This window comes from Anguilla rostrata, chromosome 6 (assembly GCF_018555375.3).
Source record: "Anguilla rostrata isolate EN2019 chromosome 6, ASM1855537v3, whole genome shotgun sequence".
Taxonomy (NCBI): Eukaryota; Metazoa; Chordata; class Actinopteri; order Anguilliformes; family Anguillidae; genus Anguilla; species Anguilla rostrata.
In genome coordinates, this window is record NC_057938.1 from 20,891,569 (window position 1) to 20,914,204 (window position 22,636).

At 37.7% G+C, this 22,636-nt stretch overlaps 1 protein-coding gene across 6 annotated transcripts in view; it reads right to left on the reverse strand.

Moving 5' to 3' along the window:
- LOC135256806 (neuroligin-1-like) overlaps positions 1 to 22,636 on the reverse strand; it is a 203,452-nt gene that overhangs the window by 95,788 nt on the left and 85,028 nt on the right. For 4 of the 6 annotated variants that reach the window (XM_064338958.1, XM_064338960.1, XM_064338961.1 and 1 more), the window contains exons 3-4: positions 9,991 to 10,050; positions 4,933 to 5,085 (exon numbers count right to left, since the gene is read on the reverse strand). In XM_064338958.1, coding sequence (XP_064195028.1) covers positions 4,933 to 5,085; positions 9,991 to 10,050 — 213 coding nt within the window. The remainder of the gene's footprint in view (positions 1 to 4,932; positions 5,086 to 9,990; positions 10,051 to 22,636) is intronic. The other 2 variants (XM_064338963.1, XM_064338962.1) reach the window with 1 other exon arrangement.

Below are 22,636 nucleotides of genomic sequence, written 5' to 3' on the forward strand. Positions count from 1 at the left end.
ACCTAATCAACCTTGTTAAGGCAATCTCTAAATAAGTGACAGATATTTGTAAATGGAAATATCTTGTCCAATTTACATAGCTCATCATTTTTAATACACTAAATTATAACACTGGGTATTCGGTGAAATGTACAACCGCCATACTGCATTTATGGTTTAAAATGCACATTTTTCTGTATAGAAACAGTAGACAATCCAAGTGAAAGTAGCAGTCAAGTTATTGCATTTCATAATAGCTTGTGAGCTTATTATATCTGAAAATAGTATGGTGTTGAAATATCAGAGGTTACAGATTTCCAAGCACCACTGTGTTCTATCTATGTTTTATGTATATATTTTAGTATGTTTAAATTAGTCATTCCATACGGTTATTTTTATCAAGCAAAAGCACAGCCAACTGCAGTCCCCTGTTTAAAAATATATATATATATATATATATATATTTTTTTTTATCTGATTGAAACGGATGAATCTATGCGCTCCCTCTTGATGACAAACTTGTTTTTCTATTTTTCCTCCTCAATTCGTTTTTTGCTAAATGTGTCTTGAGCCACCCACACGACAAGCACCATACCTGAAGGAAGAGCAATCCTCCAATGCAGTCACCTGTGAGCTAGTTACTGTTGCAGGAAATCACACACTAAAGCAGCAGATTATAGGCAGAGCTGAGGACATAACTGACTGTCTACGTAATCATGCATATGGAGCTGTTTTCTTTTGGCACAGTTTGTATTGGCAACACCAGTGTATGTGGGAAGAGTTATGCTAGTGTTCCAGGCATTGAGAGAAGATCAATGACAGCGTGCATATGCCGGGATGATCCAGTTCTTTTTTTTTTTTTTTTTTTTGAATAGGTCAGACTTTTCTTGCCATGTTCCAGAAAATTCCATTGTGTAGTCTGACGTTTAAAGTAAAATAATATGGCTACAAGCAGCCACTACAAGCATGGCATGGTGAGTGAGAAGCACTCACCCAAGGTGAGTTTTGAACCCATTCGTAGTTTCACTCACCCAATGACACCAAAGACAAATGTGTTACCAGTCAGCTAAAGGTGAAATCGCCCCTAGCTAACGGCAATGTTGTTTTGAACCAAAGGGTTGCATCGCCAGAGAGTATTGTGATGGAAGCATGCTACAAGGCCTTCGCTGTACTGCACCTCACTGTGCTTACTAGCACACTAGCCACGCTACGCCCGCTACAAAGGCATGTTAAACACCTGCAACAGGAAGGAAATATTGCAAATACACCAATATCTATGGTATTCTTTTCAGAGTAAAAAAAACTATTAGTCAGCAGGAATAATAATCACCACAAGAAATAACGGAACAACCAGAAAACCAATTTATATTGCCTGCAAGTTAAATGGCTTATTGATAATTAAACTGAGTCAACATTTATTCCAAACGTGTTATATGTTAATGCACATTGCTACAGTTGATACATGAATACTTCAAGGCCATGGCTATGAATGCTTATATCTCCAAGGCTTTGACTAATCTGAAGTGGTTATTATTTGTCAGGCTATTACAAATGCCAATGGCACATGTTAATTCAGCTTATTCCATTCATTGCAAGTGCATAAATGATTGTGGCATATTATCACAACTGGCATACCGTATAATAATAATGACAGCAGGACACACTCAGCTCAAACCAATGAAAAGTTATTTTTTGCAAGGGGGCTAGAACTTCAAAAGATAAAACTTTTTTTTTTTTTTAAATGCATGGCTTGCACACCGTGACTTAATTCAGTATTTTTTTTAATTACCACCTTGTAGATACACACTGTAGAAGGACATCCATGTGGAATTAAAAGCTACTGATCATTTATATTTCCATTGCTGCCTTATAATCATGACATAATATAATCCAACATACATACAGAGGTATGCATGTTGACACATCTACTGTAGGGAACCAACCAAAACATGAGATAATTCTGTACATCTAAATGATAAATTAGATTTATTTGCTGCAATGAACAGGTTGAAGAAATAAAACAGTAAATGTGGCATGTGCAAAGGTTTTGGCACCATGTCAGTCAGTACCTAAGTAACACCTGTTTGTATAAATCACAACTTCCAGACATTGCTTGTAGCCAACTGACAATCTTTCTATTTTGGCTTTAGGATCTTTTTTTCCCTACTCTTCCTCACACAGCCCATCTAGTTCAGAAATATTCTTAGGTTTTTAAGTAATATGCAAGTCTGGGGACTTGGGAGGCGATTCAAAAACCTTAGTCTTTTGTTCCTTTAAGAAGTTCATAGTTGATTTTGAAGTGTGTTTTGAATCATTGTCTTGTTTAAAATGTCCAACCTCCATTCAGCTTCTATTCCTTCGTTGACTCTGGGACATTAGCTTTGAGGATTTGTTGGTATTTAGTTGAATCCATTCTTCCTCCCAACTATACAGTGCTTCCTGTGCCACAGGCTGCCACACAACCCCAAAGCATAATAGATCCAAAAGTGTTCTGTTCTTTAAAAAAAAAAAAAAACTTATTTTCTTCCCCTGTTTTTCTCCAAATGTATCTTTGATTTTTGTGTCCAAAGATTTCAATTTTTGTTTCATCAGTCCACAGTGCTTTCTTTCCAAAGTCTCTGGCTTATGAGTGTTGTGTTGAACACTTCAGATGTTGACTTTTGTATTCAGATCACAGGAAAGGTTTCCAACTTTCCCATGCAGAACATTTCTGTGTAAGCCACACAGCACAGTGGACCGTGTCAGCTAAACTTTTGTGTAGGTATTTTGTAGTGGTATGTGGGTTTTTATTTGAATACCTGACCAGTCTATGAGATCTATCAGAGATTTTTTTTTTCAGTCGTTCAGATCATGCATGACTTTGATCTTTTTAACTTCCATTTCTCAATGTTTATGACAGCAGAAATTGCATTTCAAGCTGGAAACATTTAGACATCTTATAACCATCCCCTGCTTTGTAATGCCAATGGTGGTTGAGAGTAGCACAACAGCCTGTGAGAACAGAAGGTTCAGCTGCAGAACTGTCTTCACCAGGCTTAACGTAAGGCCTAAGTGGTCAATCAAGGTTTGAGTTTTTTTTTAAGTATTAATGGATCAAGCAGAAGGGTGCCTAAGACTTTTGCTCATGCTACATTTATTTATTTATTTTTTAATTTAAAAAAAATTGCAAACCTGTTTATTCAAGCAGACAAATAATAATTGTGCTTTAAAGGTTGCAGGAATATGTCACATTCAAGTTTGTACCATGCAGAGGTTGAGTTAACCTCTTTTCATGAGATTCAACAAAACATCAAATTTGACCAGGGATGCCCAAACTTCATTTGCACTGCCCTAGTCCAATTCATTCTCCTCCGACATCATATTTGATTAATATACAAATATACAACTAAATATGAAGTCATGGTTAAAACCATGCAAATAAACCCTGATTTCATGTCAAAATAAAGATCTTTGAGATAGGAGGACATTATAACAAGTCTGCCACAGAAATGATCACAAAAAGTATGATGATTTAGGCACACATTCAGCTTCTTGCACTATATTGCATTGGTTCCTCCATAATCTATAGTCCAACTCAGGCATGCTCAATGCAGTTTCTGGAGATCTACCATCCTGTAGGTTTTTACTCCAACTCTAACAAAGCACTCCTCATTCAACAGCTAGAGATCACATTCAGCTGTTAATTAGTAGAATCAGGTGTGCCTAATTAGAGTTGAAATGAAAACCTACAGGCGGTAGATCTCTAACAATATAATCAGTTTGAAGACTCATTCAACCTCTGACGGTGCAAGGCAGCATGAAAGAATTTATGAATTGTCTCAGAGTAAGTATGCTCATCAGTTTCCCCTGTCTACATACCTAACCCTATCCATTCTTGGCTGATCTGAACTCGACATCCTGGAGTCTAAACTACTTTGTTAAGTCATTACAAAAATACTCAAAAATGCTAAATTGCATAAATAATATGCAAATATAAACGCGTGTAATCATTTGCAGAAGTTGTTCAGTAAATCAATCTACAACCAGAGAAGACACATGTCATAAAACAAATCCGATATATAAAATGTAATTATCTAAATAAGGGAATGAGAATTACTTTCAAACAACTGACAGGTTAATCAGGCAAATCCACAGCACTAGTTAAAGTCATTCATTCATTTATGCATCAGCACTAGGAGGTGACAAGACGCTATAACAAATCAAGATTCCTCAGTGCAAATTGCTTGTAATGCAATTACACACATCCTTCACTGTATAAGACTTGACAAGCAACCACAGGCTAACAGCATAGCTGATTAATTGCTATTTAATTTCAAGAACAACAGTAAAGACGGCATCTGACCACATCCAGTCACACACTGAATCCATTTCTTGTTCCAATGTGCAAAGCCAAAAGGCGATTTTCCCATTGCAAGACACAAGAACAAAAGACTTGTCAATTTCCCCAACACGTTCTATCTGCCAGATTTTCTCAAAAGTAGTTTTTTCCACAGATGAAACGTGCCCATTAATTTGCCCATTGAAATATTTTCACGTTCAAAATGCATCAGTACATTTCAGCATATTTCTGTTGATACTGAACTTTTCCATATACCACACACAGACTGTCAAAACAATGAAGAAAATGTGCTTTTCACAGATGTGGACTCCTAGCACTAATGATGTTTACAAGGTGTTTTCCACAATAATTTTCGATACTAATTTGTTTAACCTTCCAAAACGTTAATTTTGACATTTAGTAAATCATATATCTCCTTTCTACTGGCACATTTTTTCAACACGTATTGCCACTCAAAAGCGATGCTATCTTGGAAGAAAGTGTGTATTATTAAAATAAATGATGGTAAAAAATCTCCAAAGTAAAGTCAATGCTGTCCTGAGCATTGTGCACCAAAGCTCAGTGCTTCAGAAATAGGTGTAACAACATTTTTAAAAAAACTGCTTAAATCATACCTAGCACTCCAAGCCGGTAGTTCACTGTGATGACGATGACATTGCCATAGCTCGCCAAGATGCTTCCGTCAAACATATTCCCAGTGCCTTCCATATACGATCCACCATGGATAAACACCATGACCGGTTTCGGACTCCCACCTTCACGGATGTCTGGGGAAGGAAAAGAATTGATTAAAGAGGAAATTTATCCTGACCACACAAGATAGTTCAATTTGAACTGTCATCAATTTAAGCACAGAGGCTTATAATTAGTGGTTTGAAAGAAATGTGACTTTGCACGTTCAACCATTCGTTTCCTTAGCAACATGTCCCCTAAGTCATGTTCCTGGTGAGTAAAAATCCATGACTGAGATGAATTTATTCAATAATTACAGGTGTTCAAAATAGTGTCATGAAAAACTATTTTGCCCCCTTCCTTATTTTTCTCTATTACTGCATATTTGTCACACTGAACGGTTTCAGATCCATAGACAAAATGTAATATTAGACGAAGTGAAACGGAGTAAACACAAAGCACATTTTTAAAACCATTTCATTTATTTAATGAAAACTGTTAGCAAACAGCCATATCACCCATGTGATAAATTGCCCCCAGCCCTGTTGAATCTAAACCTCACTCATATTGAGCCTTACCATCAGTGAAGTAGTCACCCCAAAGTTTCTACAAACACACTATGCCATGATCAAAGGAAACTGCAGATGAGAAAAAAAGTTGTTGAAATACATCCATCTGGAAAGGGCTACAAAGCCATTTGCTAAAGCACTGGGACTCAATCCAACCACAGTGAGAGCCATTATCTCCAAATGGAGAATTTTTCCAGGAGTGGCAGGTCTTCCAAAATTACTCCAATGGTGCAGCGACAACTCACCCAGGAAGTCGCAAGCTATGTTCTATGGATGGAAGAAAACCATAATAGATTGAATCCGTTCCAGTGCTGACTGTGGCCAGTAGATTCATAGGATGATGCGTAGTTAGCGATTGCGAAGTCCAGGGTATGGAAGGATTCAGTTGGTTTGGGATCCGCGTTCAACACTATCTCGTGACCCTGCTGAAGCCGCATGTAATAGGTCTTCATCTGACTCCACTCTGTGCAAGCTTAGCTGTAGTTTGCAGAAGAAAGGGTGTAGTCTGTGAAAAAAGAACCGTGGATGTCTACAATCTTCTGGATAGGCAATGCGGTTCGCAGCATGAACGTGTTTGCGGTTGAAGAAGACTGGCCATTCCAAATCGGGGTGCCAGTTACAGATGCTCAGCCACATGGTGGGGACGCATTTTTAAAAAGAACACCTGCTGGGCAGGATACACAACTCAAATTAATTTCCATCTGCACATTCATTGAGGAAAAGTTAAAAAAAAAGATAAAGGCTTAAATTCTCTTTTGGGGTTAGGTTATGCACACCCCACTGAAAAACAAATGAGTTAAGTAACTTGCTGAGTTAAGCCTATTATTTACATTTAGATGTGTAATATGTATCATGACCTGTTTAGATGACTTATTACTTATTGCAAAAGCAGGCCAACATACTTCTCAGATAATATCTAGAATAAAGAGAACTTGTGAATCCTGAAGCGCAGTGTGTTCAAAAGCACTGGCATTCAGATTAAGCAAGGTAAGAGTTTCCCTTCTTTTTTGGCATTGTAAAATCTTTTTGTCCCATGTACAGGTATGTACATTGGCTTTCACATTTCAACTGCCAACTGCGAAGATATAGATATAAAGTTTCAGAGTACTGTAAGAATGAAAGTGATCAATGTTAGTTTTGCCTTTGACCATTTAAACCATGGTACCAGAAGGACATCACAGCATGAATATAAATTAGTCTCAACGAACCATGCATTAGTGCTGGAGGCATATTTCAGAGGGTTATTTTGAAAATTGCAGGATTGTGTCAGAAATTGAAAAACCAATAGTGCTACATTGAGTGCACATCTATAAAACGCACATCTTCGTTATTATTGTGCCAGTTTGTACATGGCGTATGATAAAGTGCAGCATCAACAGCAGAATAATGCAATGTATTGATGTATTTTGAATGTGAAATTGTTTCGATTGGCAATGTGAGCTTTATCTGGAAAAAAACTGTTGAGAACTGTTTAGAAGATATAAGACATAGGCAGGTATAAGTTGAATCAACGTATAATGGCTTTCTTTCAGCCTTCCGATTAATGGAGCCACTTCTGAAATCCAGTTTAGTTGTTCAGACCTTCCATTTAAGTTATTTTCCTTGTTCTGCAGTCGAGGACCGGGGTCAGGGGGTTTGAGGGGTTGATCACCAACATGAAGTGCAGTAACTTTGTTACTTTAAAGACCATTCCTAAACATAGACTTTTATTGTTTTTAGAGGAGCTTGGGTTTCTTTCAGTATAGCTGGCTACACCACTAGTCAAGAGTACATCTATGGTGGGTCAAATCTGTCCCCATAGTCTGCTTGCTGAATAGTCCCACTTCTACAGTGTTTAAACATCCATATATGGTTGATAGAGAGTCTGACAAAAGACCACTGAAATGTGTTGTTCTCTCATCCAGTATAGCGGTTTTGTTTTGGCTTATATTTACTGAAAACGACAGAAAATTCATAAATCAATTTATTTAGGCTTAAAAGAGGCGATCAGTCCATCACTGGGTGCGTGATTGCAGAGAACTTGAAGGCAGAAGAAATTGAAAAGTTTGCTATCTCCTTTTATCACAGTGGAGCTGGGGGAAAATAGTAAATGTTGACCACTGGCTTGGAAGTTGATTTATCTCTATATGGTAATCATCTCTGTTGGCTGTTTGAGAGTGCTGGGCAGTACCTTCTCCACAGAATATATCCAAAGTGCTGAGCTGAGCTACAACTGTAATTTATTCTTAAATAGCAGGCAATGTGTCCTGCTAAGCAACAGCGACGCGCCACTCTACACAACACACCAAACAGCACATTTAACTGCAGCACACGGGGCTTTCCCATTTACTTTACAATACCTTTGTATTGTATCATCCTATCATCGAATCATCCAACTGAAATTAACTTCACTTGCTAATGAAGACATTGGCATTTGGCTCATCCTAAACCTGGACCCTGATGTGTCAACACACAAAAAAAGCAATTTGAGTTACAAGTTAAAAATACACAAAACTAAGAAGCCTGCATGCCTTATCAGATAAATAATAATGCATTCTGTCTGTGTTAATGCACTGGTTTTTGCTTTCATTTTTTTCACGGATGGGAGTGCAGAGCCCTAATCTTGAGGGTGGGAAGCAGTTTTACACCACTGCACAACTGATGTTGTCACAGTATTTCCACTGAAGTGAGTGCAGAGTTAGAGCAGAAGAACTGCTGTGCCCCAGCCCTAGACATCATTATCAATGTCAGACGAAGTCATCGGCTCCTCCCTCTGACCTGTAAGCCAGACACTGTTGTCAAGCGACAGGTCCCCAAGAGTGGCAGCTGCCATCCAGTCCGGTGTTCTGTCGCGACTTGTAACTCTATTTTCCTGCCAAGGCTGGCAAAAGAAAATTGACCCATACATTTTCTGGCATTCTGGCAATCTGAGTGTGGCATCCACTGAATGCAGATTCCCATTCCATCGATCATTCCATGGGTTTGATCTTTATGGGTTTCCAGAATCCAGATTCAGTTCCAGGCGCCTGCCATTTATTTGTCGAGTGGCAGGTAAAGTTAGAAAAGACTAAAAATGTTGCTTGCCCTTGGCATCCTTGTGCAGTCTTACTGGTATGAATATATGGACATTACATTTCTAAGAACATACATCTGGAAACAAATAAATGAAAGTCAAAAAGGACAGTTTTCAAACAAACATTCTGCGGTAGATGTCTAATCGAGGTCATCCGTCCCCACGCACTATTGAGAATTTGTCACTCATAATACTAGGAACTGAAAAAGAAATGGAGATTTGATTTGTACAATATGATGACCCCCAATACTTTTCAACATGACTAACCAAAAAACACATCACACGAAAAAGACTTTTCTTCTCAATACTGAAAAAAGGATTTTCTTTGAAAAAAGAAAATCAGAAGGAATAAAGTATCTTCACTTTGACAAAGGCCTGCTGCTCACTGACTTGCTTCCATAACCTGTTTCCAAAGAAATACTAGTGTTGTGATCCTCAAGCAATATGCAGAATGGATGACTAGTGAAGGTCCCGATATTCTTCCATAGACTGTGATAACTTCAGTTATTCACACTTAGTCTGTATTTTTTCCGATCTTGAATAATTTCAGTAAATTTCCTCTGGACGTGTGCATTCTGATTGACTGCACATCCAGTAAGTGGCCATTTCAGATGTTCACACTTGGGGTGGGGAGTTTTATTTTAAAATATAATATAAAATGTAATGTATATGTTCAATTGAACATATAGCTACACCTCTAAGTCAAAAATCCATCAGACCAGGCTTTCTTTGCAATGGAAGTCCACCACAGGTGACAGAAAAAACATGGCGTCAAAATATAAAACTTTTCTACTTTTATCATCTGCTGTTATTCAAATGGATTATTTTTATATTAATGATAACATCCAGCGTGACAGGATTAAATAACCCTCTTAGTTTTCATATTGAACCCAGGAACATGATAAGATGATGTTGCTTTGGAAACGTTCCATGTTTTGCGGCACCAGTCCAATGAGCACTGTAATGTGTGTTGTTAGCATTTATTTTTGCTCTATATTCTTTCGTGTTTCAGAATATAGAAAAAAAACAAAAGTCGGACCAAAAAGACATGCAAAAAGGTGTTTATAGTAGGCATTAGCCACTTTGAACCAGTTCTGTATATGTGGGATGCAACATGTAAAAAAAAAAAGTAAAGGAAAAAATAGAATTCAAGCAAAAACCTATAGGAAGATTACCACAAAGGGATATTATAGAACAACAGGAAACATTAACATACTCCTAAAACACCAAGCAAAAAAGACAAAACACATCCATCAAAAAATGAGGAAGAAGAAAAATCTTCACTTTTTTTAAAAAAAGACAAGAAATTTAAGAAAAACAAAGAAGAAAAAATGAGGGAAGTCCTTGTCATGCATATCGGTCTGGCGTCAAAAAAATACCTTCATCCTCAGCACCGTCATTATCACCTAAATCCTCATTCTGTTTCTTTGTAAGAGGACCTAGGATCAAGAATGGAGACAATGGAAGAAACAAAGCATTCAAGAACAATATAAGCCTGGAAAAAAGCAAAAGGAAAAAAGTAAAGAAAAGCTTCATTTTCTTTTATCATGGAAAAAAGTCTAACACATGTAATTACATAAGCTTCAATTAGGGGCCAGGTAGAAATAGGTTAGTGACCCAGGGAAGATGTTTTTTTTTTTTCTACCAAGAAAGAGAGAAAACACAAAACACATACTCCATTTAAAAAGAGCTTTCAAAAAGAGTAGAGTTTGAAGAATTTAAAATCATTTTCACATTCTTCGTGGAAGAGACAAAAATACATTTTGCGGAAGTTACTGTAAACTGCACATTGCTCAGCATCCCCACTTGTTAATAGTAATGCAGGCAAAGCACAGTTAGCAGTTTCAACAGTAGACATCCTTGACAGCTTTGACAACCTATCACATAATTATTTGTTAAGTCATACACATGCTTAGTTTAACCGTTGCTAATTGGGATTTTTGAGACTGAAAATGAATCCAAGAGAGAATGTGCTTTAACAGCAGACTGGATTTAGCAAAAAATGAAAATGGCAACATAAATAGCATGTGTTACTGGTTTATGCACAAGGAGAGATTAATTGCCGATTAACTGTCGTTAATTTACCAACTATCGAAACAGGAAGGAAGTCAAAGGTCATGGTAGAGTACATATAGCAAAATACAGCATAGAGTATTCCTGATTCCACAGGCAGGAAGACATGAAATCAAAGAAAATTCACACAAGAGCTGAATTTTCGCGCATGGGTATTAAAACACATTCCAGATTATCAAATGATGAAAGAGCAGGGGAACATTATGGAACATTATACTCAGTTGGGGAATATGGATGACATGCCACAGTTGTTTTACATCCACAGTGTAGCCATGCAACAAAAAGAGACAACATTCACATTTATCCAAACTTTTTTACAAAAGTTCACTTTAATAATTATTTTAATTTGATAATTTTTTACCCCCACATTGCTGAAACTTGATGTTATGACAACATGTGCATGTGTGGTAAAAACGAAATACAAAATTGTGGGATCATGGTTAGGGTTAGTTATAATATTATGATATAAAATTAACTGCTTCTTCCAAATAATGAAGACCTATTCAGTCTTTCAACTGCATGAATGAGCCCTGTCCTTCTAAACACTGCTTGTGGATTCAAGCAAAATGTTACCTCAGGGGTAAAATTAAAACGTTAATTTAATTTTCAAACGTTTAATTACCTACTCAGGGCCTGAGTGGGAAACGTAACACAAACAATTTTTAAAGTTAATATGTTTCAATCAGCTGGATCATCTATTTTTTTCTTCTTCAGCAAAGGCAATTCAAGCTCTGATAAGCCTTGCATTTGTTGCATCCAGCATTATCTTTATAAAGCTAATGAATAAAATCATTTCTATTGTTCAGTTGCAAATTAGGAACAGTGATGAAAATAAATTAGAATCAGGAGACGAAAGGTACAATGCACTGAAAAGCCAGGGGAAGGATAAAACTGTCCGTAAACTATGGTAACTATGGCAGTGATGGTAACTTTTCCACTTTGCCTTGATTTCTAGGTGCCGTAGCTTTAAGAGCGGAGACAGATGGCCTTGGTGGCACACACACACATATTGTTCTAATGTTCAGGAAACCTGGATCCACTCCATCTTTAGCTTTGCACAGCTGTTCCCAGGTACATTACTGCTTTGTGCCCATCAATCTGAGGGGGAGACTGATCAAATCTGTCTTCTGTCAACATTGTACTTCATCGTTAAACCGGGACAACTGAAGGCACATGGACAGCTTTTTTGATTTCCACATAGCCGCAGGGACACTGGCTGTAAAGTTAGGATTTTCTGCCCATTTACATTATGCATTTGCTTAGTGGGCACCTTTATCTTAACCAATTTTGCGCATACTATAAAAAAATAAAAAATAGGTGCTGCTCACTGTATGTTTAAGGAATTTCCAAATGTCTAATCACCATACTAATTACCTTTATCTATGGCTGAAGAGGACTAAATTCATGCATAATATTTACTGTAAAGGTATCGCTCCACTGGTCCACTTCAAGAGGCACTAAACACTTAAATGAACTTTAAACCCTAAAGATGGAGGCAATCAATAGTCAGCCGGAAGGCTGATTTCCAGACTGTTAATTCATTAGCTATTTCAGGCTCGAGTCACAAGCAACTTGGCCTGGAAAATGCTGTTCTGTATCAGAATATATATATGAAACGAAGTCTATTAAATCAATGTTTCTCAGCATCACTCTTGTAAGTATGGTTCACAGTACATAGATTTATTTTTGTCTGAAAATCCCACGAGCCCAATTTTGTTCAGGATAACAACTTGAGATAGATTCTCAAATAAATTATTCCAGGCCAAATGGTACCTGGGAGAGACAATTATGCATAAAAAATGGATGTGTTATGTACAGCGCACTGCCTACAACATGATCTAAGTGGGCTCCTCATTGAGTCATTCCTGTTCTCATACGGAGACCACGCAAACGCAATGCAAATGTTTTCAGTTTTACCCTGGTAACAAAAAAATAAAATAAGATGCAAGATGTTTTAGGTGTTTTCTTTTTTTTCCTCCATCCAAACCCCAGACTGCATACTGCATATATGGAGTAACTATTAGGCTAAAGGAATGCAACTGACCATGAACTGGAGGTATGCAGCATTTCACCATCCAGACCCTTAATACTCGGGCCCAAACTCTTAATAATTTATCAGTCAGCGAAATCCTGCTCAACCTACCCCTGTTTTACCCCCTGGTTTATAGTGCTTATATAGTCCTTATAGTGTGTTGATTCAAGCTCCTGCCAGTATACTTAATAATTTAGAGACTAAATAATTCAACAAAATCTTACAACAGATCCTACCAACACCATGTAGGGTTGTAGTTAGTTCAAATTTATTAAAGGTATTGGAATAGCATATGCAAGTTCCTGCAGAAGATATTTCTTTTAAAGCTTGGGTGATAGGCCAAGTGATGATACAAGGCCATTTTAACAAGTCCATTGAAGGTAAGTCCTGTTTCAAAAATAGAATCCAGCTACAGCTGAAACTTAAGCAAATAAATGTGTCAAGGGAATTGATTTTTTATTAGAGTTGTATGGAGAGAGTGTTACAATGGTCAGTTAGTCATTTCCTTTCATTTTAAGTATAAAACAGTGATGTACAGTACGTTCACATTAGCCAGTTAGCTGGCTAGCTTGCAAACGACGACAGTTTTGCTTACAACCACCTTCTGGGTAGGAGTATGGTTGTATGTCAGCAAGTTACAGCTAGCAACCAAAAAGAATATAAAGAATACATCTGACCGAAGTGACCTCAAATACCATAAAGAATATTAGCTAGGAGAATACCATTAGCTTGTACGTTCAGCAAAAGAAACTGAGGTGCCATCTTGAGTACACTTGACTCAAAGAAAAGTACTGCTCATGAGACATACAGCACAATATCTAATATATATATATATATATATATATATATATACCAACAATGCACCAAAAATATGGAGAAAATAACAAATTGAGCTTCCAGAATTTCATCCCTATAAAAGATTTCTGGATTCAAAACAAGCTTTTTTCCCACTTGGTATCTTGTCATTACAGTATGTATATTTGAGTCATACTTTGCAATAAGCAGACCTGTGTGATTAACTTGTAGCACCATATCAGTACTGCATAATATAAATTAGATTAGGGTTGTGATTTGGGTTAGTGAATCACCATGTAACTACATCACAGCCAATTATAAACTCTACATTAATAATTACCAAGATCTAATTACAGTGTATACAAGAAACAACAGTAATGGAACCAAGTCCAATTAATGTGATGTGGCACTTGTTGGAACAGACACAAATATTCACTCCCAACCTACTCAAGCCTGAATATTTACTGATGAAAAGCTTATTTAAAATATATGGATCCCTGTAATGACTTTATCAGCACTGAACTTGCATGTGGGTCTGTAGTTTTGAATGTGGGGAATAATGGGTTTTCAGCATCTTGTGTCATCAGCATGCTTTTCTCAGGACCTCTATACACACCTGCTTCACCTGACTCTTGACTCGAGCTAAAAGCTTCTGCAACCATCCTTACGATCCTCCACGCTCGTGCGCCACTTATTCCACCGCCCGAGAGTAGAACTCATCTAACCACACAGACCGACATTCAAACACGAAACCCAGCAAAATTAGACTACCGGAGAAGATTGGACCCATTTTCAAAACAATCTGCAACACATTTCTCACGGGATTTTTTTATTTTTTTCTATTCTGTCCGAACACAACAAGGATTTTCTACCTAAGAAACACACTGAAAGGAGACAGCTCGTGTGCATTGTTCCCACTGCCACTGAAGTGCAACATTATCCCCTACGGCAGGTTGACATCTCTCTTCGAAATACCATCATTAATGGGCATCTAGAATCGGTACAGACACAAAGTGTGGCAAGCCTGACATTTTTTCAAAATCAGATTTGGGTCTATTTCTCAGATTATCATATCAGACATTGACATTTCAAGGTGTCACACACATTGGTTTGCTGATTACTTTCCCGATCTCTCAAATCAAGAAACATCTCTGTTTCCCATATCCTCCATGCATATGCTTGCGAAAGTAGAATTTAACACTTCATAAATATTAGATTCCCTTTCAAATCGTCACCATTCTATGTTTCTGACAGAAAGGTCTAGAAAGCCTCCGATAAAAAGGGACCTAACACCGCACCTGAACACCAAGGCTGAATGCCACAGAAAGGAAGGTAATTTTCTTAGAACTTCCCTCAAGGAGAGCAAGGGGGAAAATGAGAACCAAAATGTCAAGGTGGCTCCTGACTGTGAACAGCCTCGATGCTCATTAGTTTGAGGTGACAGGATTTACGATGGGTAACATCGGCAGAGATTTCATTAGCAAGTGGCAGAATGATGGCGGGCGACAAGGCGAAATGAAAATGCTTGTAATGAGTGCTCAGCCTGTCAGCCAGGTCACACCCCCGAATTTGAAGTAGGGTACAAATAATTAAATAAACACAGAAAGTACATTGTTTTACTGACTGCCTTGTGTGTACATCTAATACGTTGATGTTCTCAAAGAAATCTTGAAAAAATAGATTAGAAGAACAGACAAATAATAATCTACTTGAAATAATTGCTGATTTGACTTGCATTCACATGCTGAGAGCACAACATGAATGCATTTGTCTTTGAAGAGAGATAAAGCTTTTATCAAAATGGTACAAACATTCTGATAAATGAAAAAATTCAATAAATCCTTTTTTTTTTAAATGAAAAACTAAAAACAATTAATTTAATTTTATTTCATAAATCTTTATTTTTGAGAACTGCTTGTTTATCAAACTTATTTCATTCAAGAGATACAAGCAAAAGGAAATATAAGGTTAATTTGGTACAAACTCATATCTGTGTTCAATCACTCAATCCCTCCTTGATTTCTTTATTGATAAAAAAAATGACAAATAAGTAAAACAACTTGTAAATCCCTTTACAATCTCTTTACAATCACTTTCTTTGAAAAAATACATTTTATAAAGCTCATTGAAAAGCTAAACTCCTTTTCGAAGACTGCATTACATCAAATTAAAAGAACAAAGAAGCCATTACAAAAGGGACAGGTATTAAGTGTGAAGCAAGATAAGTCGTTAAAAAAGCTATAAGAGGATCTCCATCAAAGGTATCTATTATTATGACAGGATGGCTGTATTAAACACTCAGGGGTAGATCCACTAAGAAACAGGAGCGAGTGAAGGTCTTGCTCTGCTAATTGTGCAATGGCAGGGAATGCTATCCATGCCATATTATGGACTCATTTACTGAAGTATTGATGTAAATTGACTTGCCATACAACCTTAACCAAATAGTTAGCAAGCACAATTCATGAGTAGGCTACAATAATACAGGTCACCTTTTTAGTATATATAGATAAATTGGTGACAAATTAAAGGAAAAACCTACATGAAGTGTTTTAGTAAGGTGTTGGGCCACCACAAGCTGCCAGAACAGCTTCAATGTGCCTTGGCATAGATTCTACCAGTCTCTGGAACTCTACTGGAGGGATGGAACACCTTCATTCCAAAAGATATTCCCTGATGTGGTATTTTTATAATGGTGGTGGAGAGCGCTAAGACAACGGTTGAGATCTGATGACTGCAAAGGCCATTGCATATGATTCACATCATTTTCATACTCATCAAACCATTCAGTGACCCCTCGTTCCCTGTGGATGGAGGCATTGTCATCCCAGAAGAGACCACTTCCATCAGGATAGAAATGTTTCATCACAGGAAAATGGGATTGCTTAGAATAACTGAATTGATTTGCAGTGACCCTTCCCTCTAAGGGGACAAGTGGACCCAAATGCCCCCCACAGCATAGCAGAGCGACCAAACTGTAGGGGTCAAGTATTCAGGCCTTTACCATTCTCTTGGTCTACACCACACATGTACTCGCCCACTTGTCGAGAATATGGTGAAGGATTGACCATATCACTTTTTTCCACATCTCTGTAGAACAGTCCCTTTGGTTTCACACCACTGAACTCTCAAATGTGCATTTTTCTTTGTAATGAGGGGTTTATGCACTGCAGCCCCACAACAATATCCCTCTGCGTAGTTGTCGACGGACTGTTCTTGCTGACACAGTCTGATCACGTCCTGTATTCACATTCTCAGTCACCTGAAGGAGAGTTGCTCTTCTGTTTCTCCTTACATATCGCACTATGCATGAGCATCACAGTCATCAAAGCACAATTTCTGAACCTAATTACTGATGTCTTTCCCATCGATCTAAATGCAGATGTCACTTTAGTCACTGTTCTTATTTAAACATTAGGCAGGTTGAGCAGTCTTTGTGACTGAACCTCCTGACATCTGTGGCCCAATAATGATGCTCTTTCAAAGTAATCTTTTCCTCTTGCCATCTTGATCCAAATTCAAGGTCAACTGGGCCTGCTCAGCATTTTTATACATGCCACAGAGCATTGCTTAATTATATCATGCAGTACACCTGTATTGAAGCATCTGCATTCGTTATGTGTCTGCACTCATTTATTCAGGATTTTCCTTTAATTTGTCATCCGTTTGGATATATAGTGAGCTTCATAATGTTTGGGACAAAGACATATCTATGGCTCTGTACTGCACAATTTAAATTTTTGATTTCTGTTATTGGTGCTTGACAACATGTGGACCGGAGTTGTCCCAATGAAAGTCAAGGAAGCCATTGTGAGGCTGAGAAAAAAAAGAGAAAAAAAAACAATCACAGAGATGGGTCAAGCCTTAGGCTTACCAAAATCAACTGTTTGGAACACCATTAACAAGAAAGAGAGCAGTGGATAGCTCAGTAATTACAAAAAGCCTGGTAGGCCAAGGAAGACCTGTACAGGTGATGAGCAAAGAATGATCAACATAATGTACAACAACCCCCAAACACCTTTCCTGCAGATCAGAAATATTCTTCAGGAGGCAGGCATGTATGTGTCAGTGACTACTGTCAGCAGAAGACTTCAAAAACAGGACTGTGGCTGCACTGCAAGATACAAACCACTAGTTAACCGCAAAAACAGGATGGCCAGGTTACAGTAGGCTAAGAACTACCTAAAAGAGCCTGCAGGGTTCTGGAAAAAGGTCTTGATGAGACCAGGATTTACTTGTATCGGAGTGATGGCAAGAGCAAAATATGGAGGCCGAAAGGAAATCCCCCCCCCCCACCAAGCGATTGCATAATATTCTCGATTCCAAAGCAATTGCTTGCTTGAGGAAGAATCTATTTTTAGAATGTGTCATGGTAAATGCATGTGCACATAACAAATCAATACCCATGTTTTTCCATCATAATAAAGCCTTAATGCTAGGCCTATTGTGTCAATAAACACAAAGTCACAGTCTCAGATATGATACAAATAAATTTACTCTTAACTCACAAATTTTGCACGCCCACAAAACCAATAAAAAACGACTTTGCTGAATACTCAATTCTGATTGGCTGGCACATTATTTTTCCATTCACGTGGGACTATGATGTAGCACCAGCAAAAGTTCACTCACTGTTCTAAATTGATGCACATCGGTCTGACTCACTTACAAATATCAAGCTAAATGTCGCTTTATTAATCGTATAAATAGTAAAAATCTAATTAAAAACCTACTTCAATGTAAGCAAGACCTACTCCTGATTGATACTTCATCTGCTTGTTAGCTAGTGATTTTACATTTCGTTTCAAGCTTGAAGCATACTTAGCTATTTGTTTATGTGAGAGAATATTGGGAAAATGCAAAACTAGCATTTTTACTTGATAACATTGCAGTCAATCTTATGTCACAGCCAACCAGATGACATTTCAATGTCTGTATGTAAGCTTCACTTGCCTCCAACTCACCCCCATCCCCTCACCCCCCCCCCCCTTCTCCTCCCTCCTCTCAGCATTTCCTCCATGGCCATATTATCACATTTTTCAAGATATTACTGACTAAAATGGAGAGTTTCACTCCCGTTTAAGAAAAAATATGCATATTTTCTGTATATATCCAGCGGTTCCAACAGTCAATGTTAAATGTTCAGCACTGAATGCTAAACACAAGTGATAATGTGTGCTTGAACCCCTCACTTTACCTTCATATAAAATGACGTTTACACTATTTAATTTAATAATTATCATTGAAAATGATAATCATCAGTTAAATCCAAGAATTTGTTGATCAGTAAGTCTACAGTAACCAGGTGGAATCAACCAGCAAGTCAAAATAACTCTATATCAGGTAGACAAAATCTCATAAAAAACACGTTTTCAACATACAAAAATGCCAAGTTAATCACACATACAAGACATACACCGTCTATAACTCATTCATTCAGACTGGCAAAATCCAGGCCTGCCATTAAAAGTATTGATATCAAAATGACGCCCAATATTTCCTCAATTCTTTCAAGTCACTTGGCCCTGTGTTTTGTAATCTTACCATTTTACAATGTCATGCTAACTTTGTGTCAGATCAAAGTGTCAAATATTTCGAATTGCCTCATGGAACACATTGAAATTCATGTAGATAACTGCTGGTGTCTGGAGCTAGAACCTGAAAACTTGATAGTGGAGAATAGGAGCAGATGCATATGTCCCAGCAGGCTTTGCATATGAGAAAATAACAGTGTAAGAGAAATTGCGTAGTTGAAACAATATGTTTTTAGCAGAATGGGCACGTAGGTGAAGGTTGATATGATCACAGACTATAGTGCGAAGTAAATGAAGTGACCATGAGCGAGCTTAGTTTCTTTATCGAACAGTATATGTAACAGTTTGTACAAAGCATGAGTCGTTAAAGTGGAGGGTTAAGTAACATGTGAAATCTATTGCACTGATGTGCTTTTCTCATGTTCAGTGCTAGTAGTTATGAGTGAGTCATGATTTTAAATGTAATGTTTTAATGGGGAGTTGCAGAACGTACATACGTAGTAATTGTTTGTATGTGGCTAGATAGAGAACAGAGCGAGGTAACAGGAATGTAGAACCGTGGCGTTTGCTGATAAGAAGGTTTTGTACGGTAGCCAAGTGAAAACATATAGTTAGTAGAAATGTCACAGTGGTGAGCTGGTGTAACTTTTTAATAAAAGGAATACATTTGCCGTCATGAAATGCATATGGGTGGCCGTGAGTGAGTTTCGGTAAAGCAAATATAAGCGTAAGAAAACGTTAGTGTAAAAGAGGAAATTATATGCTGAGGGCAAGGCGAGATTCAATCCTTCAACCGGAGGTTTACCAGTCTGTGACTTTGTTAATCATAATGCAGTGTATACGTTCGGTGAACGGCGGGTAGATATGGAGCAAAAGCAATAATTGAGAAGTAGTAGACAATTATTAGTGGGGGTAAAAGCAGGTTAAAGAAACATGTTCCTAGCTGGGCTTGAACCTTGACCCCATGTTCCCAAGCCTGTAACCTCGCCCACTAGGCCACAGGCAGACGAGCTGTTTAAACTGGAAATGTTTCAGAGTAAAAAGGTATGGGAATTTCCTGCCGGTATGAGAGTTTTTGATTGGGTCGTGTAGGTGAAGATTTGGCTGGTGTCGGTAAATGTCCAATGGGGAGACATGTTGTTAGTGGGATAGGCGGCAGGAAAAATAAGAATGAGAAGAAGGAGAAAACACAAAATCCCCTTAGTTTGGGGCTTTATTGTGTGGACATGTGAAGTTGCTTATGAAATCTGTCTGTTGAAATGGGGTTAGAATGTACAGAATTGAATGTTTTTAAGGGCTGAGTGTCTGTGGCTGTTGTGGTTATTTCTGTGGGGAACCCTGAAAAGTGCCAAACTCTCTGTGCTGTATAGGTATGGGGCATGCCCCCACCAAGGCGTAACTTGGCGGGATGGCATACCTGCCATCCCAATAATTTAATTAGAGACAATCAGAATAATTAATTGACAATCATACATTCTCTATTGAATGTAGGCTCCCTACTTATAATTTAAAAAAACAGAAGACATTAAATGAGAGGCAAATTTGCAATTCCCAGAAAAGAGAGAGACTGATACGCCAGACCTTGACCATGTATTACCATCTTCTAGTTTCAGCACAACAGTAAACAAGCAAAAAAACAATCACACAACCAAGGACCAACCACCACCAAAATAAAAACAGGAAAACCCTTCTTCTCCAAGGCTTAAAAACCAACTGATGTGAAGGCTGTAAATTCCAAAGGGCCAGCCTCAACAACCATGTCATAGACATTAGAACTTTCAGCTGATAATTTAAATCGAAAATTTGTGGTTTAGCATTCATACTGCATAGGAAAAAGGAAACCATGACCGCTATTGCATTCTGGGTGCTGACACCCCATAAATAGTTTTATGTTCTGTGGTTAAACTCTGCAGGAGGTTGTACCCAAATATTGTATGCGTAGATTAGGGTATCAGCGTGACTTTTAATTACACCAAGAATGTTTCCTTAGGTGTTTTTTTGGTGTGTGGGGGGGAGGAGGTGAGTTGGGAGGGGAGAGAATAAACTGCATTCTTAGAAACAATATTATATTATATGAACATTGAACAAGTTTTCCCTATCCAATTACATTGTTTCTCTTTCCAAGATCATAATCTAAACCCCATATATCCAAGAATACGTTAACAAAAAGAATCAAGTTCCAACACATACATAGCTGTACGTAGCCTTTGTGAGATAAAAGAGTAAGCACATATCTGACAGGTAATCGATTCATCCATTACTCCTACCATCCCTAAAATATATATATATAGATGGCAAGTTCCCTATTCTTTGATATATGTACAGGGTACAACCAGCTAAAAACACAGCTTAAACCAGCGTTTCCCAACCTTTTTCCTTCCGCGGCACACTTTCCAAATTTACAGAATCTCATGGCACACCACTCTCAACAGAAAAAAACCAGGGGTGACGTACTGACATTGATGTGACGTGCCAACAGTAGGCCTAAATGTTCTTTTGGGGGTTTAATTAAGCAATATGCATTTTAATGACATTTATTTTGGCTTTTGTGAATTGGATTTATTCATTTAAGTTTTTTTTTTTTTTTAATTCATTTGAACATTAAAAAATTTTTAAAGGATTTTTCACAAGGCACACCTGACCTTGCCTGACGGCACAACAGAGTGCTGCGGCACACCGGTTGGGAAACACTGGCTTAAACCATCTTGACCAGGGCCTTGTTTCATGAAGCAGGATTACTGAGTTAGCTGGATAACTGCACTGAATAGAAACTGGAACGCTCCCAAATCTGGAACATAAAACTGAAGTAAAAAGTGCTGTGACAGATTTTACTCAACAGTTATCCAGGTATTTCAGTAATCCTTCGTTGCGCAATACCACCCTAGTTTAAACCGGTCTAAACTGGAGTTTCCAGCAGGGTAGTTAAGCAAGGCTGATTCAATAATATTAATTGGAAACATGCCTGTCATTTTACGAGGGATGTTTTATTTTGCACAAAAATAATGGCGCAGGAATAATAATGACTACAAGTATTGCCATTGAGCCACAAACAAGATTTTTTGAATGACCAGCAAATTGACTGCTCCAGTATTTCTCTGAACAACTTATTTATCTTCTTTCCAAGAATTGGAACATTTCAAATTAGTGATTTTATTAAAGTAACATGGGTGTTGATGTAATCAAAATATTTGTCTCTGTATGATGAAATAGCCTACTTAAATTATAGCAGAAAACAAATTCCAAGGGGCAGGTTCAATGTCATCTTTGTTGACAGGCTACCCTAGTACGGTTGTAATGATGAATAATTCACAGAAGATCCACTCTGTTGCGCATTAAAAATGTTGAGTTAATCTTCCTCTTGCAACTATGAAAGCTGCCATGGTCACTGACAAGTTTACACATTGAGCTGCTTGTGTACAGGCCAAGCTGTCGGCAGGTTTCAGGTGGTCTTAAATAAAAAAAATCCATCCTTATTGCCATTGATAATTTATGATCATCTTTGTGAATCAAACATATCCTGCTCTACATAATTTTTGTGACACGGAAATAGATGAAGAGTACAGAAAGTACTTATGCACGCTCTAGACAGCA